At 46.2% G+C, this 25,954-nt stretch overlaps 1 protein-coding gene across 1 annotated transcript in view; it reads right to left on the reverse strand.

Moving 5' to 3' along the window:
* LOC138472665 (inhibitor of nuclear factor kappa-B kinase subunit alpha-like) overlaps nucleotides 1–25,954 on the reverse strand; it is a 1,781,717-nt gene that overhangs the window by 1,515,663 nt on the left and 240,100 nt on the right. Inside the window, exon 2 of the mRNA XM_069610956.1 lies at nucleotides 17,296–17,390. Within this exon, the coding sequence (XP_069467057.1) occupies nucleotides 17,296–17,390 (95 nt within the window). The remainder of the gene's footprint in view (nucleotides 1–17,295; nucleotides 17,391–25,954) is intronic.

Below are 25,954 nucleotides of genomic sequence, written 5' to 3' on the forward strand. Positions count from 1 at the left end.
TGCGACGACCTCGAGCTCAAACAAGAAGATGCAGAAAATAGATCCAGGCGTAACAACATCCACCGGAGGGTAATCCCGACGGCTATCTCCGATGAAGACCTAGGGGCCTGCGTCAACGACCTGCTCCGCTTCATCATAACTCTCCCAGTCGGCTCTCCGCTAGAACTCGACAGGTTGAACAGGACCAGAGCCAAGCAAAACCCTAACTCGCCGTCGGATGTCCTCGTGAGGGTGCACTTCAAAGAGGAAATGATGCGCGAGGCCAGAGGCACGGCCCACATACACTTCCGAGATGCCGCAGTATCTCTGTACTAAGACCTAGCAACAACCACCCTGGCAAAGAGGAAAATCCTGAAGCCAATGACCGAATGGCTCAGTGAAAGGCAAATCTCAAACCGATGGGGCTTCCCCACTGCCCTGGCCTTCACATGGGAAGGCAAGCCTCGGCTCATATCCTCCCCCACGGAGGCAGAACGCTTCATGAACCCAGAGGGTGATCCAACTGAGTCCGACAAAGCTACCCTCAATATGGAGGAGGGGAAGCGGGGGCCCCCAAATGCAGACTCCGGGGTCCCTCCACCAAAAACAAGAAGAACTCCAATAGATGAGGCAGTAGGCATCCCTCCTCAACATTTGAACCCACTTGGCTCCCAGGCTTCCATCAGCCACGGAACACTGTTGGCATCGAGCGGGTCCAGCCCAACTAAAAAAAGGTATAACTTTCTCCAGGGCCCCTAACAGACCCACTATAGAATATCTATTATTTTGAGTAACGCCGGAGGAGCCTAGCGGAACAGGGCTCCAACCCGCATCTCGGGACTCCACGCCCCGTGTAAGCCCAATCTGCAACTACTGGCTGCTTCACTGGCCAAATCAGAGGCGCTGTTGCCTCTCTTTGAATCGGCGTGTTGGTCCGGCCACCTGTCCTGTTGGCTGAAGGCTGGTCCGGTGGTTTTGTAATGTTTTTTGGTATCCCCTTAACTGTAACACCTTTTCCCCATCCTACCAAGTAGGATACCTAGGAACTCAACCCCTTGGCCCCCGTTCCCAAAACAAACACTTTCTCACTGACAGTTCACCGTGAGGGAAAACGGACTAACATCAGAGCCGTATACCTGACATGTCCCAATACAAAGGTCAGGCAATTACTGATCATTACACATCTGATTTCATCACACTTCCCCACATGGATAAAAGGCGGAGCACAAAAGCAGAATCCACGTGATCCGACCGTGGCTGAATTTGCCGCGGCTGGAAAATTTGCATGAGAACGTTTGCACCTTTCTCATGCGAAAAACACGTACATGCCCACACCCCCACCCACAACACACCCATTACACACACACACCCCACCCACACCCTCAATACACCCCCAACATAAACAATCCCCACTTAACTTGCCTTCACGCTTGTTCCCTGTGGCGCCAGTTCCCTTTCACTTCCGTGATCATTCAATTTGGGTGATTGACCCTGGATCCTTCTCTTCCGTGCTCAGATCCCCCTTTTACAATGTTCAGAGAATATTCTTTCTCGGGTGACTCACCTTCACCCCGGAAACCCCTCAGCCGGGCTCAGATCCCCCTTTTTACAAGGTTCACAGAATATTCTTTCTCTTTACAATTAGTCTCGCTCAGCCGGGTTTGGACCCATTTCAATTTACATGAATGTATCAAAGACTTAGTTTGACCCGTTGCAGGGCCACTTTGATCTCAAAATTCCCTTCTCACAGTTGCCAACCAGTTGGATACTTAACAGAGACCTTCGAATGAGAACCCACAAGGCGCCGGACCACTCTGTCTATTGTATCTTTCAGTCACTCCTCTGGTTTTCAATTATATTTACTCCGCTCGTCACCTATGTTTCACACACTGTTCTCTTTACTTGCTTGCAACCTTGGTTCTAACAGGCTGTTTTGATATCATTCTCGCTGTCTCACGTGCTGTGCTGTCTTTTCTGGCGCTGCTTTGTTGTAGGAGTCAAGGACAGTACCACAGCGGCAAACGCTTATTCCCAACCTTAGTTATCGATGCGGGAGAGCCCTGGGTACCTCCAGTGCACAATGCAGGTCTGTTCATCTTGAGACCCCGGTCTTAGGTTGCTTATTTTCCAAGGTTCACGAAAGTAACTGTCTGAAAAGGTCAAGGGCACTTCCCTCCTTGCAACCCTCTCTGGTCTCGCCGCCTTTATCCTTGTATTAAACTTCCATCTTGGATCTGCTGCTTCCTCGTGTGCTTTGCCTTGCTCGGAGTGTGCTTTTGGGTTTTGTACATTTTTACCGACTATAAAGGTTTGCATGGGCAAAAAGTCTGAAAAATGCTACCACCAAAGGTTTGAACACCAAATGTTCACACCTTTGGTGGTAGCATTTTTTGCCCATGCGAACCTTTATGGAAAGCAACATAAAAAAAAGAATGCGGGGGCTGCAGGGGTATCCCCCGCAACACCCGCTCACTATACTTTGCAGTATAGTGAGCAGGGATTACGGGGGAAACCCCTGCAGCCTCCGTAAAAGATTTTTTTAAAAAATGTCTTCTCCAATTTTATCTTTTCTTACCTGTATTTTTGTTAGAGTGCCTCTGCCTTAGTCCAAAGTGCAAAAGCTGGCTATTCCTTTGGGTGAGCTTTATCTCCCTTAACGTCCAGTAGGGCACCAACAGAATTCAATTACTTAATCACTTGTCTTGCAGCAGTATATTTATGCCACTTTATGCCACTTAGCAACACATTTCACTGAATCTTTTCAAGGGGGGGGGGGGGGAGTCTGAAACACGTCCAAGTGAAGCAACAGAACTCTCACCCATAGGGTCCTACGATGGGTTCCCACAATAAACAACTCACCCCAACAACCTGGAACGTGCAAGGTCTGAACGCCCCAAGGAAGCGGAGATCAGTCGAACACAGACTCGCACAACTCAGGTCCGACATTGTGTGCCTCCAGGAAACTCACCTCCTGGAGCCAGTCAAAAAGCAAATCAATTTCTGGCGGTACCCAAAATGCTACTTCGCATCAGCGAACCAAAAGAAAAGAGGGGTGGCCATTCGGCTCAGCTGCAACTTGCCTCTATCCCAGGGCTCAGTCAAGAGGGATCCGGAAGGCCGATGCCTGCTCCTAAGGGGCCTGGTAGAACTGCCCATCACCCTGTTGGTGATCTACGGCCTGAATAGCTCTCTGCAAGCTCTTACCTATTATTGCATCATTTGCCAAAGGCCACCTGCTGATAAGGGGCGACTTTAATCTCCCCCCCGGATCCTAATCTAGACAAAACTCTTCCGCCAACATGAGACAACTTCGTCAAAGCCCTAGTTGTGGCTGAGTTCCTCTGCGAACAAACCCCATCGACACGTGGAGGTTACGCAAGCAGGGAGAGTGGGATTACTCATTCTTCTCTCATGTCCATAAAGGATATTTGAGGATTGAGCTGCTTCTGGCCACGAGTACACTGGCCCCCTGTGTGGAGGACATCCAAATTGGGCACATTGCTATCTCGGACCATGCTCCGGTCACCCTAAGCATCCGGACGCAAGGGATTCCAAACCCCCCGCCAAAGGCAGTGGAAAATCCAAGATCAGATCATATCCGACATAGCCATTAGCGCAGAGCTGGCGGAAGCACTCACAAGCTACTTCAACGAGAACAGCACTCGAGATACCCCTATGGCAACGGTGTGGGACGCAATAAAGCCTGTCATCAGGGGCATCGCAATAGATGCTACAGCAAGGCTTTGCCGGCGCAACCTGCTCCAGCAGAACCGGCTGGAAAAGAAGGGGGCGAACTTGGAGAGCAACCTCAAAAAGCAACCAGACAAGACCCTAGGACGAGAATTTAAGAGCAAAAACAGCTTTGGAGATGCACCTGGTGGACCGGGCGGCCAGAGACTTACAATACACAAAACAATACTATTACCTTAATAGCAACAAAGCAAACTGTCTCCTAGCGCACAAACTGAAGAAGTTGCAATCAAGAAATCACATCCAGTGTCTGGCCGATGGGGTCGGCATCCTGCACCACACAGAGGCCGAGAAACTCGAGCTAATGAAACAGCACCACGAGGAGATCATGACTGGGCCCCCAATAGCAGGACCAATCATTCTGCAATTCCTGGCCTCTGTCCCAAAAGTGCCACCCCACCCATCAATGCGAGCCCTGGAACGCCCGATCTCCGCAGAAGAGGTGGGGGACACGATCCATGCTCAGAAGAATACGACCCCGGAGCCAGATGGGCTATCCACGCAATTCTACAAGAAGTTTGCCTTCATCCTGGCGCCACACCTGGCAACCTTATTTAATTCATTCCTGTCGACCGGTTCTACTACCGCCTCTATGGAAGAGTCACTAACCGTCCTCACACCGAAGCCAGGGAAAGACCGCACACAATGCGCATCATACAGACCCATCACGTTACTAAACAATAATGCCAAATTATTCGCTAAGATCCTCGCGAACAGACTGGTCCCAATCCTGCCGCACATAATCCATCCAGACCAAACGGGCTTCATTCCAGGCTGTGTCACCCAGGACAATTTTCGAAGAACCATTAATATAATTGAGTTAGCAAACAGGATAGAGGCCGAGTTGATGGACCTCTCACCAGACGCGCACAAAGCGTTCGACATGGTAGACTGGGGCTAGATAAAAGAAGCCTTACTCCACTATGGATTCGGTCAGAATTTCGTTAAATGGGCACAAGCTAGCTACCAGAACGCTGCAACAACAGAGAGGCTGAACTGGGCCAGATCTGGCAAAATTAAGATCACCAGAGGCACTCGCCAAGGGTGCCCCCTCATGTTTGCACTCTCGATGGAGCCATTCGCCAACAAGATTCGCTGCAACCTGTCAATTCACGGCCTGGAGCACGAGAGAACCTTACAAAGCGGCGCCACACGCCGATGATGTGCTGCTAACGATAATGAGAGTTGAAGAATCTATGGGGGCCCTGTGGCAGGAGCCAGGAGGTATTCAGAGAAGCCTCCGGGTTCACGGTATACATCTCGAAATCCACAGCAATGGGCGTCAATGTGACGGGAAAACTCAAGGAGAACTTACAAGCTAAATATCCGATCCCCTGGGCAAAGATGCAAATCTGCTATTAGGGGGTTCAGATTCCGAACAAAACCGCTAAAATATACAAATCAAACTTCGCTCCCCTCCTCAATGAATTAAGGGACGACTTGAGGTGCTGGCAAAAACAAGAAATGTCATGGTTCAGGCGCATCATGGCATTGAAGATGAACCCAACCCTGAGGCTACTCTACTTTAGTCTCTCGCTTCCAGTCACCATCAGGAAGAAGGCGATAAAAAAACTGCAAGGCGAAGTCCTGAAGTATGTCTGGCATTGGAAAGAAACCAAGAGTCCCGAAGCGTATCTTACTACGGGGGGCCGTGACAGGTGGCCTAGGGGTCCCAGACGTAGCCAGGTACAGCCTTGCAGCCCAACTCTCCCCAGCCTTCACCTGGAGGTTAACTACCAACCGGCCCCGCTTGCTGAAATTGGAAGAGGATTGGAGCAGGTCCCTGTTAGAAGCGTTCCCGCACACGAAAGAACTCAACCTTCCAGGGGATGAAAACCTGTTGCCGTCGACCAAGAACACTATGTCCAGCTGGCTAAAGGCAGCACGCCTATGGAAATGCAAGAGATTGAGAGGGGCCCCTCTCCCCGGTCTGGGATAACCTAGACTTTTCCCTAGGCTGGACTCCAAACAAATTTACCAGATGGAAGGAGGGTGGCCTGAGAATCATGGTCAAATTCTTCAAAAACGGTAGCAGGCTGAACTTCGAGGACTGCAAAACTAAATTCCCAGCTTAGACACTGGCTATCGAGCGCGTCGAACAAGAAACACGGCAGCAGAGAACTAACAGCCTTAGAACGCACGCTGACCTTGAATCCCCCCCAAAAGGGAAAGTATCTACACTATGCAAGCTACTGGACCGAGTCGACCCAACCAAAAAAGAGCCCTACATGCTGAGGTGGGAAAAAGACATAGGCAGACCCATTGAACCTGAGGAGTGGAGCCACATTTGGACCTGGGCGCACAAGAGCTCCAAATGTACGACAAACAATGAAGGAGCATTCAAAGTGTGTTAAAGATGGTATTACGCCCCTGAGATTCTGAACAAATGTAACCCGTCCGTCCCCTCAGCCTGCTGGAGAGGATGCCCCGACCTGGGCTCATTGTTCCACCTTTCTGGTCCTGCCCGAAAGCCACCCAATTTTGGAAGAATGTCCTCGAACAAATTAAACTAATAACAGGTCTCACGATCCCATGGGACCCGGGAATAGTCCTTCTGGGATGCACCGGGGAAGGCCAATTCCCATTATCTGGCCGCATGGCGGACCTGTGCTCTCCCCTTACAGGCGCAAAGATCTCTATCACCAGACTCTGGAAAAACCCTGAAGGCATGGTGTGGCATGGTACCCAAATGTGGTGGTCCAAATGTTGGGAAATAATTGCAGCAGAAAAAAACCACAGCCATCAGGTTTGGGAATGGACCAAAGTTCGAACAGATCTGGGCTCCTTTCCTTGACTACGGCGATCGCTTTCCAGGGATGGAGAGGCGTCCGCCCACCCTTCGCTGGATGGGGAACCAGGCCTGAAAGAACAAACCGAAGGACTCCAGGCAGGGGGAAACATGGTCTGAGCAAGAAAGCCAACCTACAGGCTGCCTTCCGACCTGGCCTTTAAAGCCCTGCGAGGCTCTATGGAGGATCCCCAGTGATATTATGATGTTCTTCCTCGGACTACACCAGCTATGAAAGACTCAACCCCCTTGTTCCCCCTGTCTTCTTGCTGCTCTCCTTCTCTTAAAGTGCCCTTCTGTTAACTGTTCGATTTTGTTCTTATTCTGTTCTCCTTTTCTTTCAAACCCATGCAAGCTTTAACAATGTGTTGACTATGCCTCACTTACCCGCTTGTATGAAAAATGTCAATAAAAATAATTTGAGGAAAAAAAAACACCGGGGAAAGACCAGCCGCAGAGTGGCCTGGCGCCATGTGGGTGCTCACGCAAAAAACTCTGGCTGGTCCCCCTTTTGTACCAAAACTGCAAGTACCAGAAGGCCCTAGGAAAGGGCAGTGTGAGATAGAGTGGTCCTAAAAAGGAGGTGACGCGAACTTTAAACAATCGAAAGTCTCTGACCCATGCAACACGAGAAAGCTAGTGTTAGGGAACCCTGCTTTCTGAGAAGATTGTAAACTGTGAAATAAGGCAAGTGTGAACCCGACAGAGGGACGCTGAAGGAAAGCTAGGGGAAGGGAACCCACGCTTTCTGATGAAACTGAGTAAATCCTGAACAGTGTGAAAGACAGCTATGTGAACCCGACGGAGGGATGCTAAGGGGAAATCTACTGAGAGTGAGTCCCGCATTTAGATAAATTAGAGTGAACTGTATAATGGGCAAACGTGAACACGACAGAGAGATGCCTGCGAGTTGGGGTGAAGAGTAATACATCCAGGAACATTGTGTTGACAAGAGTGAACCCGGTCGAGGGTTGTCCACAGTGGTGTTCGTTTAAAAAGACATTAAGGCACCTGAATCTTATGAGCTGTATTTGGAAGGCCGTAGTGAACCAGACAGAGGGAGGCCCACTTTGCAAGAAGGATCCAAGCCCGGCGGACGGAGATATCGGGCGAAGAGCAATCGCCCAGGTGCAAGACCACAGGAGGAACTTTTGTTTGTGTGTTTTGAACCAGAAGGCCTTCTATGGCAAGAGGCTTTGAGAAAAGCGACTTAGCCCCTGAAGGTTCTGGTATCTTTGAACTGAAATTGTGAGCCTCGTGCAGGAGAGGTCCAGGAGTGTGCTGTGCTCAGGAGTACCGCCTTGTCCCATGCTTAAAACGAGGGGAAGGGAGACCAAGCCACACCATCCTGACTTATCATTTTGAGAACACTTCTTCCTTTTCTGGTGAACATTATCCCACACTCTTCTTGTAACTTAGTGGTAAGGATTTGCAATAGTTTCTTTTTTTCTTTTTTTTTATAGGCCGTTTTTATTTGACAAAATGCTACTAGGACTACCTTATTAGTTTTTCGTACCTACCTACAGAGTTTAATAAATACCATTGAACTTTGATCATTTGTGTCTGTCTTACTGTTGCCACAGGAAAGTGAACCAAGTGTAATTAGCTGGTGGATAAGAAACAAATACCTCAGCAAGAGAGTAAACCAAGGCTGTGAAATCGGCTTAAAGTGAATTAAAGAGAAGTAATGCCCTTGGGTACTTTGAAAAACCGTCAATGGGAAGGACAGCAAGCCCTTTGAGCCAGGTGGAACTTTTCTTTTGAAACTGAAAGGTGTTCGGACACCTACCCGGGTTCTGAGACAGAGGGGTCCTCTGGGGTGGGGGCGAGCCTGGCGGCTGTACCCCCGGTTCTGGATTTGGAGGAGAGGTGCCTTTCCGGACCTCCATCTCAGGGGGTGCAATCTCGCATTGGGTAAACTGGTGCGCATGCGTTGGGAACGCGGGTCGCCGGGGAGCGAGCTTGTGTTTCAAGCCTCGCTCCCGCAGCGACTCCGCTTTCGCGCATGCGCTGATCCGGGTTGCGGGCCAAGCCTCACTTCCATGCCGAGTCCCGATATAAGCTTCCTGGTCGGATCATTCGCTGCGTCTCAACGTGGTTCGGTCCTGCCTTTCCGCTTCGCTCCTTACCTTAACTAACTCCTTGATCCTCCTTGCTTCAGTGCTGGTATTCCTTGGGCCCTGAGTTCCTTGTCCTTGGTTCCCTTTGTCTCCCCCTGGTTCTTGGTCCCCGGCCCAGTCCTGGTTGGGTTTGGTTCTTACCCTTCTTCGCCCACCTTGTCCGCTTCCTCCTTCCTTCCTGTGCCCTGTCCTCCTTGGTTTGCCCATCTGCCTTTCCTTCTGCTTGGTTACCAGTGCCTTGGAAGGTGAGACCCCGGCTGCTACTTGGAACACTTCTCTCTGCCCTACTATCCAGCAACTTGCAGCTACTCTACTCCTCTCTACCAGTCTATCCAGCTGCCTTGGAGTATTACAAACTCAAGCTTACAGATCAACACCTACAGGCCTGCCCTGACAGTGCTTGCACTTTTCTGGCATCACGTAAAAAACAGGGAAGAGTCCACCCATGGCGTCAGGAACTGGTCCCCTTTTCATTCCTGTGTTTTCAGGACGGAACTGGGGCTAGTTCTTTGCGTCATATTTTCATCTTCCAGTTTGCAACTCAAACGACCTGGCGACTCCGGTGCGCAAGCCTTCTGGAATCTCAGGTACGCAGCGTCCTCGGGACGCACAACTTGACAAAAGGGTGCAGAAGGCCAGCCAAGAGACCTTTTTTTACGTTAACACATTTTGTTAAGTTTAAAGTGTGAGGGTCAGATTAGGTTTTTGTACACAGGATGGACAGATTTATTTAGAACATTCTGACACTGACCATAGTTAGTTTTGTTGTGGCAGGGAAATACCTCTTAGGATTAGGGAAAATTAGGAATCCCCCCACTTTTTTACTTTTAATAAATGTGTACCAAGCAAACCCACACTCCTGTGTCTCCTACTTCCAATTCCCTACAGGCTAGTTAGGCATGTTGACTCTTATTTTAGTCAAAGTTCTTGAGGATGACTTCTAATCGTCAGAGTCCTTCTTCTGGTTCACCACAATACTTGCTTGCAATATAATTCCTTATGATGATCAGGGTTTTCTGCTGGGCTGGTCTTTTTTCGACTGGCATCACTATTTGCCCCGTAAGTGACCCTTGAATCATCTGACCCTTTGAAATCTAAAAGTAAGTGTCCTGGCATGTGAAAGAGTGGTACGCTAATGAATTGTGCAGTCTTCAAACCAACATTAGAAGTTATGAAAAGAATGGGGGCAAAGATATCCACCCTCCTATATTAAAAAAGCTATAGCAGAAAGCAAAACACTTTTTAGAATAATTAAGTAGCTCAGATAATTCTTCATCCCCTTGCAAATCAACAATCCTTGCAAAATGTGAAACATTGAAATCTAGATATTAGTACATCCATTTAAAAAATAAAAAGAAGACCCTTTTCCCCTCACCATCCAGTCAATGCTCTCCAACCCTTAAACACAGAGGATATAGACAATCCTCTTGTGAAGCTGAAATCTACCCCCTGCCCAAGGGATCCCAGTCCCTCCTCTATGGTCAGAGGCAGTCTCCATAATATAGGCACAATCCTTTCTGGGATCGATAATAAGCCTTTTGTCGAAGGCCTTATCCCTGAAATTAATGAAAGAGCTTGGGTAACTCTCATTGAAGGAACCTACCAGAGACCCTACCTTATTTGCTAACTACAGGCCAATCTTTAGTGTACAAGGCGAGATGGCTCGGCTTTAAATCCAATAGTGAAATACCAGCTTCTCTGTGACCTCCAGTCTGGTTTACATCAAATGGAGGCACAGGGATAGCATGGCTAGCATTAAAAACAACCTACTTCAGTTATTACATTTAGATGGCACAGGTGTGTTGACACATCCTTCTGCTACGTTAAGACACAGAGGAACATTCCATCTTCTTTGACAGGCCAAGGGGCATAGAAGGGACCACAGAATAGATAAGAAAGTGGTTCAACTAATTTCTTGGTGGCATATCCTCCCGGGTGATGTGAAACGAGTAGGGAGGCGTCCTGCCACTTGTTTTTAGATCTCTTTACCTATACATTTTGGTAAAGGGTGATTATTTAGCATGCAAAAATAGGATTTGACATCAGCTTTGTTACTTAGCTAACTGTCAAAGGATATTCTAAAAAGATGAGCAAAAGAGGCCCTTGGATTGCCACATTTTTTAATTTTCTTTTTAGGAAAAAAGAATTACTTAGTGCTTAGTAGCTGCACAACATCATCTATGCAATTAATTTTACAAGAAGATGTATAGGTGTTTAAGGTACATCGTTCGTCAAAATACATTCATTTTCTCATTTTTAGAAGTGCATTTGAGAAAGGAACAGAAAACAAACATATTTGTGGCAAACAACTTGAAAAATACAAAAAAATATTAATAAACAAATGAATGAAAAAATGAAAAAACCTTGAACCATCGTTAACAAAGTTTTTTGTCTTAAGTAAATAATAAGTGCAAGACAATTGGTGTCTGTAAATTCTTAGGAAAACAGGGACCTAGTCTTTGGTCGTGGTAAACGAGAAAAAGTATTAAATAGAAAATACATAAAAATGCGGGGCAAACTTGCTATTAGGTGCATCTCTGTAAAGGGATGAGTCTAGTGCTAATGAGGCCTGCATGCATTAAAATAATTAAAGACCAAGTGGGGGTACAACATTTACAGTTGTCCTGTGGCTTGCTGTAGCTCACTTACTGACCTGGACAAGTGTCCTGGGTTTAGACTGGCTCCACGTGGTTGGAGGCACAGTGTACAATTGGGCTGTGAGACCGCCGTTCTCAGCGGGATTGATAGTAGAATATGGGCGGATCTACTGTCACAGCTTCTTTGGTTAAGAATGTGCTTGAAGAGGCAAAAGAGAGAAAAGAAAAAGAAGACAACAATGTGTGTCTCATTGATATTCTAATGTGGGCTGATAGAACATATGCACCCTTGAATCCTCAAAGAGCATGGTTCATTGTAGAGTCCTCGGCAATCAGCTCTGGCTCAAGCCGTGGCCACCATCTAAATGAAGTGTGTACATGACTTGCTGACCAAAGAGGGTGCATCATTCCACAATTACGCAGATGATTCGCAGATTTGGTTTGGCCTGTCAGGGGACCCCAGCCAGATTCCTTGATCCTATCCACTAGATTTTCAATCCTTTGGGGTAGTTGATGGAAACAATCTAGCAGAGCCAGAAACCATGGTTCTTGCCATAGAGCAACTCAAGGAAAAGAAATATGAAATTTAAGCACATAAAACTCAAGAATGTCTGACTGGCTAACCAAAAGCACGTAAGATTACTGGGAGTCTTGTTAGACTAGTCTCTTATCATTGCACCCGATGTGAGTATTTTACTAAGTTCCACCAACTACAATACAAGTTTCCACCTCTTTTTCTCTGAGGCAGATTGTTCCACTGTCGCTCAGGCCATGGGTAGCACCAAGCTACATTATGGCAGTATATTGTTCCTCTGGCCAATCAGAACATTTTCCACTACCTTCCATTTCTTTTGAAAGAACAGCAGGAGTGGCTAAAAATACGTAGAGAGCGGGCATCTCCCCTGTTCTACAAGAATTGCACTGACTGCCAGCAAAGTTGCACATTTCTTTCAAAGCTCTTACATTCGTCCATAAGACATTACATGACCACAGCACCCCAATACCTAGGAGATAGAATTATGCTCACCGGCCCATAAGAAAAGTAAATTCCAGACAAATGGCAGATTAGCACCTCACACTTTGAAAAAACCTTCCCTTGGCCTAGACCTTTGTAAAGTCTTGGTTGCCAAAATATGGAGTTCCCTCTGTAAAGATGCATGGGCTGTTAAACGTTACATTTCTGATTCTGCACTTTCTTTTGGTTTCTTTGAGGTTCATTGGATACAAATGGACTGGCCTAAAGACTTGCCTAAGAACTGGCCTAACAACTGAACAGTATAAACAAAATAATCGGGATGGGGAGATCCAAAACAACGACACAGAAGTGCTAAGTGTGTGGGTTTATTATGTATTCACACAGGACGTGGTAGATAACTTCACAATTTAATTTACATTACTTCCGATAAGCACGAAAGTTTAGTTGAAAAAGACGGACAGGGTTGGTTTATGCAGTAGTGACACAGATGGGTGTAGGCCTCTGAAGTATAGAGGTCGGCACTACACTGGGATACATGTTGCCTCATAAATCGAGGGGGTATAGGAACCCGCAGTTACACAAAACAAAAAGTGCACACAACAATCTTTGAATTTTAACGGGTGCAAGTAATGATACAGTTGTGATAGGAAGTTCGACACAGGGAGTGACACAAGGTGTGTTTCGGCCAAAGAAAGTGGCTTGGTTGTAGCCGTCTTTGTGCTGGCCTTCGTCAGGAAAAAGGGGCACCAGTGGTGGTGCTGTCCGTGCTGTCTGTGGGTAAAACAGAGCTATTAGGATCTCGGATAGTTGTACGTTAAGTACTATAAGTATTAAATACGGGCCTAATTGTTGCCCACGTTGTACACCATGTGGTGTGTCTAAAAGACAGCTTACCTGCCGTGCAGGGAATCAGGTGGGTGCTGTCAGGGAAGCCGCGAAAAGTGCGGAACGTCCGGTGCTGGGATTAGCACTTGGTGAAAGGCTTTAGTTTCCTAGGGGCTGGCGTGGTTCAAAGACTCACGAAGCCGGAGTTGGGCGTAATTGGACCCAAGTCTGAAATGAAAATTAAAAACAGGTATAAGTAACCTGTGAGGGTCAAGTGCGCCGGGGAGTATGTCCGCGTAGGAGTCAAGGGGGACTTACTGTTGTCTGGATGGTACGCTGCCGTGCTGGACGTGGACTGCTGGGAGCCGGATGAGTCGGACAGCGAGGGAGCCGTGTTGGACTGTATAAAGGACAGCCAGTGGCTGTGGACAGGCGAATGGGAACCCGCGATTCAAGGGCGACACCCAGCTTGGGCCAATAAGATGGCTGTGCGCCGTGTCCCAATGAAAAGGCGGTACTCCGTGTGTGATGTTGGGTAATGTAGTCCGGTGCGGTGTATGGGAACTACTGCTCTTGGATACTTGCACAACATAACAGGTGGGATACATGGTTGCAAACATAGGTCATTTACGTGCGCCATGTGGATGGGCGAATGCCGACCACCACTACAGATGGTTAAACAAAATAGACTCTCGTATACAATAGTGTTCACAAGGTGGAGGAGTTAGTGCCAGTACAATAATGTTCACAAGGTGAACAACATTGGTTTCTAATGTGTGTCAGGACACAAGTTCATTCTAGACGGTCGAGCGTGGTGGCCACTTGGAGGAGTACTCTAGAAGTGTTTCCATTCGACGGTGACATTTAGGCCGTCTTGCACAGAGTTCAATTTGTAGACCCATTTTTGTTCTAGTTTAGTGAGGGCAATGTTTATGTCACCTCCTCGTCTTTGTGGCTGGAGTTGTTGGACCACGGTCCATGTGAATTGTTCGTGGGTATGCTTCTTCTTAGTGAAGTGTTCGACCAAGGGTTTGTCCTCGACTTGGTTTTTGATGCATGATCTGTGTTCATTAATCCTTTGTTTGACAGGTCTAATGGTTTTGCCAATATAAATCAGATCACAGGGACACTTAATGGCGTAGATCACGTGTTTGCTCTCGCAGTTGGTGTGGCTGTTCTGTTTCCACACCAAGTTCTTGTGGATGAAAGTTTTGCTGTTCGTAGTAAAACGGCAAGCTACGCATTTACCACAGCTGAAGTGGCCAACTACTGGTGGAAGGTTCCATAGTGTGGTGGCTGGTTTGGTAGGTTCTAGGAAGGTGTGGACTAGGGAATCTCTTAGATTTCTGTTCTTTTTGAAGGCAAACAGTGGTTTCTTGGCGAGGGTACCTTCATTTTTAATCAGATGCCAGTGTTTGTTGATGGTATTTTTGATGAGGTTTGCCTAACGACCAAAGAAAGAGACCCGAACAATAGAACTGTGTGCGTCACCACATACAACCCAGTCAGCAACCTCATCAAAAATACCATCAACAAACACTGGCATCTGATTAAAAATGAAGGTACCCTCGCCAAGAAACCACTGTTTGCCTTCAAAAAGAACAGAAATCTAAGAGATTCCCTAGTCCACACCTTCCTAGAACCTACCAAACCAGCCACCACACTATGGAACCTTCCACCAGTAGTTGGCCACTTCAGCTGTGGTAAATGCGTAGCTTGCCGTTTTACTACGAACAGCAAAACTTTCATCCACAAGAACTTGGTGTGGAAACAGAACAGCCACACCAACTGCGAGAGCAAACACGTGATCTACGCCATTAAGTGTCCCTGTGATCTGATTTATATTGGCAAAACCATTAGACCTGTCAAACAAAGGATTAATGAACACAGATCATGCATCAAAAACCAAGTCGAGGACAAACCCTTGGTCGAACACTTCACTAAGAAGAAGCATACCCACGAACAATTCACATGGACCGTGGTCCAACAACTCCAGCCACAAAGACGAGGAGGTGACATAAACATTGCCCTCACTAAACTAGAACAAAAATGGGTCTACAAATTGAACTCTGTGCAAGACGGCCTAAATGTCACCGTCGAATGGAAACACTTCTAGAGTACTCCTCCAAGTGGCCACCACGCTCGACCGTCTAGAATGAACTTGTGTCCTGACACACATTAGAAACCAATGTTGTTCACTTTGTGAACATTATTGTACTGGCACTAACTCCTCCACCTTGTGAACACTATTGTATACGAGAGTCTATTTTGTTTAACCATCTGTAGTGGTGGTCGGCATTCGCCCATCCACATGGCGCACGTAAATGACCTATGTTTGCAACCATGTATCCCACCTGTTATGTTGTGCAAGTATCCAAGAGCAGTAGTTCCCATACACCGCACCGGACTACATTACCCAACATCACACACGGAGTACCGCCTTTTCATTGGGACACGGCGCACAGCCATCTTATTGGCCCAAGCTGGGTGTCGCCCTTGAATCGCGGGTTCCCATTCGCCTGTCCACAGCCACTGGCTGTCCTTTATACAGTCCAACACGGCTCCCTCGCTGTCCGACTCATCCGGCTCCCAGCAGTCCACGTCCAGCACGGCAGCGTACCATCCAGACAACAGTAAGTCCCCCTTGACTCCTACGCGGACATACTCCCCGGCGCACTTGACCCTCACAGGTTACTTATACCGGTTTTTAATTTTCATTTCAGACTTGGGTCCAATTACGCCCAACTCCGGCTTCGTGAGTCTTTGAACCACGCCAGCCCCTAGGAAACTAAAGCCTTTCACCAAGTGCTAATCCCAGCACCGGACGTTCCGCACTTTTCGCGGCTTCCCTGACAGCACCCACCTGATTCCCTGCACGGCAGGTAAGCTGTCTTTTAGACACACCACATGGTGTACAACGTGGGCAACAATTAGGCCCGTATTTAATACTTATAGTACTTAACGTACAACTATCCGAGATCCTAATAGCTCTGTTTTACCCACAGACAGCACGGACAGCACCACCACTGGTGCCCCTTTTTCCTGACGAAGGCCAGCACAAAGACGGCTACAACCAAGCCACTTTCTTTGGCCGAAACACACCTTGTGTCACTCCCTGTGTCGAACTTCCTATCACAACTGTATCATTACTTGCACCCGTTAAAATTCAAAGATTGTTGTGTGCACTTTTTGTTTTGTGTAACTGCGGGTTCCTATACCCCCTCGATTTATGAGGCAACATGTATCCCAGTGTAGTGCCGACCTCTATACTTCAGAGGCCTACACCCATCCGTGTCACTACTGCATAAACCAACCCTGTCCGTCTTTTTCAACTAAACTTTCGTGCTTATCGGAAGTAATGTAAATTAAATTGTGAAGTTATCTACCACGTCCTGTGTGAATACATAATAAACCCACACACTTAGCACTTCTGTGTCGTTGTTTTGGATCTCCCCATCCCGATTATTTTGTTTATACTACGCATACCCACCTGGGTAAATCGGGACCTAGCCAGGTGCCCTCAGATTGAAAAAAAAAAAAAAAACTAACAACTGAACAGCCATGCAAGCGATGTCGCAGAGCATAGCTCATCTGTGGAATGCTTTGAGGCATTAAAGTGCCGGGCCTGATAACAGCTCCGCCTGAGAAATAAAACAGTTACGATGCTGTTGGCTGAAGTCCCAAGGCTGATAGAGGCTGTCATGAAGAGACAGTCTACTGTTATGAAATTTACTTTCTTTCCCACTGTTCGGCACAATGACCTGTTTTGTTAATGGGTGGAGAACAAGATGTAGCTAGGGCATTGTACATAAGGATGAGCCAAGCCTGGGAGGGGCAGAGCCGAATGCAGCCCTCCCAAGCACTGGTGTGTGTTAGCATTACAGCGCTTTTCACCCCACTTCTGGTGTGTTGTGTATTATTTGGGTCTGAGTGTCTGGAATGCCTGAGATGGTGTGAGGGAGCTGGATGAGCACTGGTATCGTGGGGAGCAGGATGAACCTGTAATATGGGCCACTAACTGTTTCCTTTAAGAAAGGATAATAACTCTTTAATGTTCCTTTTCCTGACTCCCCTTGGTAGTCAAAGAGAAGTCCATTTGGAGCATTGCGCTTTACAAATGTCAAATACAATCATTTCAGTGTTAAGGGTAAACAAAGATATAACCTATTATGCAGGGTTCATTACTCTTACTGTTCTATGCCACTTCCCTTTTACCATGAACAAATACAAATCAATCTTCATTGCCCGACAGAAACCTACTTTCTCATTATCTGGATCTCATGACACCATCGGTCCTTGTTCTTCGCACTAAGTTCCAGTCGACACGATTTTACTGCCATCTTCTCTCCGGAATCCTACAGGATGAACGAATAGACTGTAAATAACTCAAACTAACTCAAACTAAAAAGAGGCAAGAAATATTGTGACCTTACATCCAAGCAAATAAAAGCCATATAACAACCAGGAGATCAGAATCTGTAGACATTCAGCTCAGTCTTTCACAAATTCATGAAGAGACACTGTAGAATGTAGGGATTCTGGAAAACCTGCTGAGAGGATGTCACATAAAAACTGTACTGTTCAAGTTCAGTGCTCTGTAATCAAAGGCACCTCTCGTAGGAGGATTATGTATGTTAGTCATTAAGACAGCTGAATGTCAGTCAAAAGGTAGCAGAAATGAGGCTAGGTTCACTGGTTGAAGGACCACTCTTCTAAACCACGAACCACCTGCCTGAGCGGGATATCAATCTACCTATTCCTCAGGAAACTGTGACAAACTCACCTGTTCAAACAAACCTTGGACACCCTACAGTGGGCTAATAAGAAATGCATTGAAGTACACTGATACACATGCCTTCATTTATCACACTGTTTTACATTCTAAACGTACACTGCACTTTGTTTGCCTTGACAAATGATTTGAATTCTAGTTATTGTTTTTGCAGTTCGATAGGTTTACAGGCCCAAATTGTCCTAAAAAAAGACAGACCAGTCACCCGTCATTGCTAGGCTACACAAATTATACAAGTACATTTAGAAGAATAGAGAAAAACTGCTGGAGTGAATCAACATCCCATCACCAAGTGACACCAGAGGCCTGAAAGTAATGTACCACTGACTATCAAAGTTTCCAATGGGCATCTTCAGCTTAGGTTCCCTTTCTTTATAGGCGATTGCACAAAAACACCACTTGGCCCCCCTAGTACTATGCTAATTTGTAAACCGTGTAAGGGTGCAGAATGAGGAGACTGACACACAGGTAAATAAAGAGAAAACCTAACTTTCCCTACTTCTAGCAGGGCTTTCCCTACCTCAACTTATGTGCTAATGGGTCTGTGAGGAAGTCCTTGTAAATTAAAGAAGTGTCAGAATCTCTAACTTTGTCCCTTGCATGTATAACTAAACTAGAAGGCTGCGTTAATGTTCTTGGTCCATGAGAATGACTCCCTTCTCCTGGACTGGGTGGTACAGTTCTGGTTGAAAGTTCTTAACCAGGGGAATGACTCCCTTCCCCCTGGTCTCAATACTTCACAAAGGACTATCACTCCTAGAAAACTCTGTATCAGAAGGTTCACAGTTTCCTCACTCCAGGGAGAATGACTCCCTTCCCCTGGATTCCTTGTTCCCCACACAGTACTTGTCCTGACAGAGGGAATGACTCCCTTGCCCTGGCCTCAAGATTTCATATTCAGTTCTCTTAATTGGCAAGAGAATGACTCGCTTCTCTTAACTGTGGCTTTTCTTCAACCTAGGGGGAATGACTCCCTTCCCCGGGCTTCTTGGCTTTTCCCTGTGGAGGTAGCACTATCTGGAGAATGACTCAGATCTACTGGTATCTTGGTTTCACAGTCACTTTACATTCAGCGATACTCTGGTGGAATGAAACCCATCCCATGGTAATCTTTGTTTGTTCGTTTTCTTTCTTCCTCATTTACAAGTATGATCTTTGACCCAGATTTCCCCAGTATAGCCAACGTGGTCTTCTGGCTTGACAAGTATGGCCATGAGTGCTTGCGTCACTCTCTCATGCCTTTTCAGATCGTGGGTCTTCGACAAGTATTTCTCTCTTCAGCTCGTTGGACAGACCTGGTTCACTACATGTACTGTCATGACAATGATAATTTACAAAGTTCTCTTGGCTTACTCTTACTTTGCTGTACAGACTTATTTCACTAACATGCCAAGTATTGTGACGAAAAAGATGGTTGACAAAGTCCTCTTTGATTTTCTCTTTGTGGGTGTATGCACTGGCCTCTCTTCGGGAGTCCTCCCCCCTTATCATTCACAATATTTCTCTTTCGCTGGGGGTTCTTCACTACCCCCATACTTATCTTGGGCTTCTCTAACAATTCCCCTTAAGTGCCAACACTCCCTTTGGTCCCCACCAGCGGGCCCATTTCCTTCCCTACCTTTAGGGAACGTCTAAGCGGGCACCAGTCTGTCCTGGGACTCGTCGGGCTTCACACTGCCTGCACGTAATTCTCCCTTTGGTCGGTAGCTCTGCAGCTGCTGGCTTCCACCAGCATTCTCGCCCGCTCAGGTCCATTCAGTACTTCTGCTTTCTCTGGTCCAGCTGCTCTTCCGCCAGCCACTGGACAGGCCCTTCCGTTTCAGTCCCGATAGAGATGCCTGCTTCCTTCCGACAGCGTTTGCAGTATTCACTTCTTCCTGTGCCGGACCGTGTCTTGGTCCTCAGCTCCTCCAGGGATGGCTTGACGTCTGCTGTGGTCCTTCTTCACTTTTTATACCATTAGGTTAATTGATTTCTAATGGAGAACTAGAATGCCAACGTATGTTCCTATTAGCAATATTCATAATTCTGCACCTCCTCCTCACCAAAGTCTTTGATTACAATTAAATCTTTCACCAATCTAAGTTGGGCACTGAAGAGGCTCTTTTGAGTGAAACAGGTCTAGGCTTTTTTGGAGAAATGTTACTAACGTGATGCTAACTTTCTAGCTGCACATGATTTTAGAAAGAGAAAAAAAAATCCATTCAAAAGAAATCACTGTCTTCATAAAAAATCAGAATGGCACAAGGGGAATGGGGAACAGAATACAAACTACTGCTATTATCAATGACAATAAGGTCATACATGTCAATCCTGCAAACCCATGCTGCAGTACTACTAGCATACAATCAGACCGTACACTAATCTGTTGGAGTATAGCACTAACAATTTTGGTCGGCACTAATACCACTTCTACCAAGTATCCCCATTAGCTTTTACAACTATGTTAACAGACTTGTTTTTAAACCTAGGTTTCCTGACAAATATCTGACAAAGCAAAGTCATTGTTTATGTAAACCTGGAAATAAGAATCTTCAATTGAAAGCGTTGTTTGTCTATCTTGGACTGCCGATGGCCCAGCCAATAGCTCAAGCTCCTTCCAGTGGCAACTCTGAAGCCTTACTAACTGCAATGAAGCACATGCTTCAACGGTTGAAGTTAAGATCAAAAGGACCAATTGCTTTATGCGGCCGAACATGAAATCATAGAATAAATTGGATAGGATGTCATGCAATCACATTACGCATTTCTCTCCCTTGGTTTGAGTCTATGAGCTCAGAATTTACACTTATTTAAACCCACATTGTGTTTTGACAGTGGTTAATTATTCCATAGCTATGAATGGAAAGTGTTCTGTTGTATTTTTGATAGCTATCTATAACTTTGAGTTACAAACAATTGTATCTGTATGGTGTTGAATATTTGGAAACTTGTCTACCAGTCTAGCATCTCGTTGAGGCGCTATCATAGTAAATCGCTCTAGGATTTTAGGGAGGGCAGGGCATTCGATGCTCTTAGAGAGCTCTGAAGATATCTTTGGATGGCAACTAATTAGTTGTGCAGAGCACACACATGATACACCAAATGTGGACATACTAGCGAAGGACTTGCTTTAAAAAAGAAAGGTGGTAGGCCCAACAGGGGGATTATATGCAGATCATCAAAGCCATATTAAAAAGTGCTAAAATGAGGGAGTCGTTGTATCCAACAATAAAAGCACACTATATACACCGATAATTATGAAGAACTTCTTCGTACATTAACAACCAAATTACATTTGTGGACGAAACTCCCTATTTCACGAGTGGCTCTTCTTAAAACGGTAGTTCTACCCAAGTTACTGTACTGCTTCGGTAATATTCCCATTTGGCCTGGCAAAACCTTACTTTATGAAACTCCAATCGCTCGCTACCTCGTTTGTTTGGGGTGTGAAGACAGAGGATGAAATGGGCCAAGATGGTGGAACAGTTATCGAGCCGTGGGATCGCGGCCCCAGACTTTGAATTATATTATTTAGCAACCCAGGCACAATTTGCTAAACATTGGTTTGACCCCGGCGACACAACCACACACATCCCTATTGAGAAGTATGCCGCATCCCCCTCTGATGTTCGGTCAATTATCTTTAATCTAAACCACAAAGACCCCTACGAGTTCGACCCGGTAAGCGCTACTGTGCATGCGAGGTCCACAATGTATAAGAGGGTTGGAATTGAGATACCATACGACCTGGAAGTCCCATTATGGAATTACTGAGGTATCGCACCCACGTTTGATAAAGCCCTACAAAAGGACACGGGACCAGACTAAACAACTTAAAAAGCAAAATAGGTTCCCTGAAGGCACATTTGTGGAGTTGAGGGACTTCATGGACACAGTGGGGGGCGGACTGCTCAAACAATTCCAATACCATCGCACGAGGGCTGCGTTTGCTGCTAAATGGCCCACCTTCCCCATGGGGCCTCCCACTCACAAATGTACAAGGGCTATGACAGCGACTGAAGGGCGGAGGAAAGGGTTCTCGGTGGTATATACTCTAGTTCAGGCATATTCAACCACCTGTAACACCATAAAGGAGAGCTGGAAGCGCGACCTGGGAGCCACCTTAAGTGAGGAGAAATGGCTAAAGTACTGACAACTCACTAAAGCCGAGTCTCTTAACTCTGGTCTGAGGCTAATTCAATTTAAAATACTCAAACAATTGCATTACACCCCCGCTAGATTAGCCAAGTTTGTGGTGGATGTACCGGTAATGTGATGCACCAAACGCAGATGCCCATCATATGTATTGGGCGTGCCCCCTGGTGGTGGTATTTTGGAGCGAAGTTGCAGATATCCTTGAGGAAATCTCTTCCATTCCCGCTTCCCTGTCCCCTCTGAAATATCTATTCAGGGACATTGGAAAGGCAGCCGAGACTACTAGGCGACTGTTTAATATTGGTTGTGTAATCACAAAACGATATATACTGAAAGGTTGGAAATCTGCGAATGCACCCCGCTGTGAGGACTTTCTTAGGGACGTTACGATGGTGAACGAACGTGAAGAACAATTTGTGTTAACCATATCTGCCACTTGCCGCCCTATGGATATTTGGACTCTGTTTAGGGGATACCTTTGTAATATGCTGTCGGATAATGACTTTACACCCTTGTCAACACCTTGTTCTATCAAATACTATGTAATACGATATGGACGTTCAAATGTAACATTGTTTGTGATACTATGCTGACCCTGTACCGGCTCCGTCCTGCGATGACTCTATAAAGTTTTTTTTTAAAAGTGCTAAAATGATCATTCCTTTGCCATAAACTGGTCATATGGCATTGCTTGGGAGATAAAGTATGACATGAGAAAGTATGGGCAGGTTACTATGCTGGATGCGAAGACCATATTGTGTATGGCAAAGGTAAAGCAAGGGCATCAATCGATAATGCTCTTCTTCTCGCACAAGATCTATAGTATTTAACAGCTGGCACTGCAGATGCCAGGAAGATCCTAAACTGGAAGGTCATTATGTATTAGTCTCAGAGAAACTACCAGGGAACTTCTGTTGTGGAATGCCTGATGAGCAATACAGAGGAGCTTAAAAGCAATATGCTGTGCCACATGGAGCGACACAGGTTAGACAGTCAGCTGCATTCATGCAATCGCACCAGCGATGGAGTTGCTGCATTTTTATGACAGTAAAGCACATATTAAGGCAGTAAACAAGTAGACTACATATTGCACTATCAGAAACCTGAGGGTATTCTCCCAAGCAAGCCTCGAGAATCCCTTACTCAGGTGGCCTGGGAAGGGCTGATGCTCTCAGACCCCAACTCTACGGGGCGGACGAGCAAGAGAGGATCAGCTAGATGCGGGACCCCCGGGAGAGACGTGGTATTATACCGGGGAAGAAGGAAAGGAGTACGAGATCCCCAAGACCTTTGTAGGTTGCACTACATCTGCCTCTGTTTCTCCCATTGAATCTTTCTTGCCCAGACACCAAACCCCTGTATACAATAATCCCATAAGATTTCAAACCTTGTTACACCCAGAAACAGTCTCTCGCACAGCATTGATGAAACACTATTGTTCCCATAATTACCCACTATATTTCACAAACCCTACCAAACTCACCCTTCCGAATTCACCTACCCCACTAGGACAAAGAATATTAATTCCCCCTTCTTATAACACCTTCGCCCCATCCTACAACAGGATACTCAAACAAACACTTAAACCCCCGCCGCCTTTCCCAACACAAACCCTTTCAAACAACACGAGAGATGACGGACAAACACCAGAGCCGTTCACCCGACATGCCCCAAGACAAGGGTCAGGCAAAGTCAGGACATTGACCAGAATCACACACACATGACAGCCCTTTCCCTTCCCCACAGGGATAAAAAGGTAGAGCACGAGAGGACAAGACGATAAAGGCAGACCGCACGGCGAGAGACCCAACTCAGCACAGCAGTTCAAGAAGAGGAGAAAGATGGCGCAAACCGAAAGGTTGACAAGGAGAGAAGCAACATTGTCCTTTCCGAGCCAGGCCTGTGAAACTTTCACGGAAGGAATCTTAAGACTGCGAGCAATAGCCAGCGTGCGTTGCAGCAGATGTCAACAGTACACAGGGACCTCCTGCGCTGATAACCAAGCCGGGGAGAGACCCTTGCAACTGTGGTACCGGTCTTGACCCCAGAGAGAAGAAAAGCCAAGAGGTTCATCCCAGCCAGTGAGTCGAGGGGAGAGCCAATAAGAAACCGAACTGTGTTGAACAAAAGTAGCCAACAGCTAATTGAAGCAATACAAAGATCTGTTAATGTGAGATGGGAAAACCAGCTGCGGAGGAGTCAGGCACCACGTGAGTGCTCGCTCACTCAGGAAACTCGGGGCGGTTACCCTGTTGTTGAAACTACCATTACCAGAAGGCCTTGGGAAAGGCGAGAAAGGGGTCAAAGTGGTCATACGGGGGTCTAGTAAAATCCTCTGTACAGTCAAAAGTCTTTGGCCGGCAGATAATTGAAAAGCTAATGGAATTGAATCCTGCGTTGTAAGAAAGCAGAAGGAATTGTGTGATTGGCAAAAGTTGGCAAGAGTGAACCTGACGGTGGGATGCTGATGAGAAGGCGGCAGAGCCTAAAAGTCCCGATGAACAGTGTGTTGACAAGAGTGTATCTGGCAGAGGGATGTCCGCAGTGAACTGTTTAAAAGGACATTAAGATTTTGTGAATGCTAAAGGAGAAAGTGTGCGAATACAAGCCATAGTGAACCCGAAGGAGGGAGGCCGATAGTCAAGAGGGGTCTGAGCCCGGAAGAAGGGGACCAAGGGGTGAAGAATCATCACCCCAGTTCCAATCCGAAAGGAACCTTTAGTTTGTTATTTTAAACCCATCAGGCCCTCGGAAGCAAGAGAGTTAACCACTGAACGGGTGGGGACTTTTGAGGGTCTTAGTCTGGAAGAGGCAGACCCATGGTGAAAAGTCATCCCCCAAGGTACATGCGGAAAGGAACTTTTTATTTATTATTTTGGATACATCAGGTGATCGGAGGCAAGAGACTTTTTTTTTTTTTTGAAGAGACTTAACCACCCAAGGCCCTGATAGCTGAGAGCAGAACTGTTGGCTTGTGCTGGAAAAACATTATGCTATGCTCCGAAATCCCACCTTGTACCGTGCTCAAAACATAGGGAAGGGAGACTCTCGGCTACCACATCCTGACTTGGATGTGTACACTGCTTTCTTTCTTGTGAACTTATCCCCCACTCTTTGTTGTTTTTAACGTAAGGAATGGCAATAGGTTTTTCTTAGTATAGGCCCTTTTTTATATGACAAGATTCCACTAGGACTGCCTTATTATTATTTGATGGTTGCAGCTTGCTCCTATAGGTTTAGATTAGACATTTTTCCAACCTTACTATAAAATTTAATCAACACCCTTGAACTGTGATCACTTGTGTGTCTTTAATGTTGCCACCATGATTCCCCTACAGCACTCAATGTGCATTGTACCAGGTCTGGGGTAAATTACTGTTCAATGTATTTTAAAATACCTTACATTTATGAATTTGCCAACATCAAATTCAGGGTGCTAGGTTAATGCACTTACGCCTCAGAAACAAGTCACTAGCATAAAAGTCAACATCCAATACCAAGTTTAAAAGCTTGTATTTATAGACTGCCCAAAAACCTGGTCATTTGAACGTGAAGCCATCCAATACACAAACTGCCCAAAAATTAGTGCAGCCCATTCCTGGTATTTCTGGATTAAGCTGTGCACTATGGTATTCTAACCGTATTTTGTTAACCTCATATCATTGGAATAGAGCCAAGTACCCTAAAGGCAGTCATGCTACAGATTTTACAACTGTGTTACACTAAACACTTTCTCTCCTGTGGTGCTAGGACCATAGAAAAGGAGATATATATATATATATATTTCTCCCTAAACACATTATAGAAGCTTAAGAAATCACAAGACCTACAGATTTCATTTCAAAGACAGTTTCGCAAATGGAATGCAAGATGCTGTTTTTCCAGGGAATGTTCACTTTCCCCACTGCCCTTGTTCCCATGTAGGTTACGAAAAGAGCATAACCTCGCAACATGGAGAGAATGTTAGCCACAAGAAGGATCATAGATGCA

Source organism: Ambystoma mexicanum, chromosome 8, assembly GCF_040938575.1.
Source record: "Ambystoma mexicanum isolate Mex_15411 chromosome 8, UKY_AmexF1_1, whole genome shotgun sequence".
Classification (NCBI taxonomy): domain Eukaryota; kingdom Metazoa; phylum Chordata; class Amphibia; order Caudata; family Ambystomatidae; genus Ambystoma; species Ambystoma mexicanum.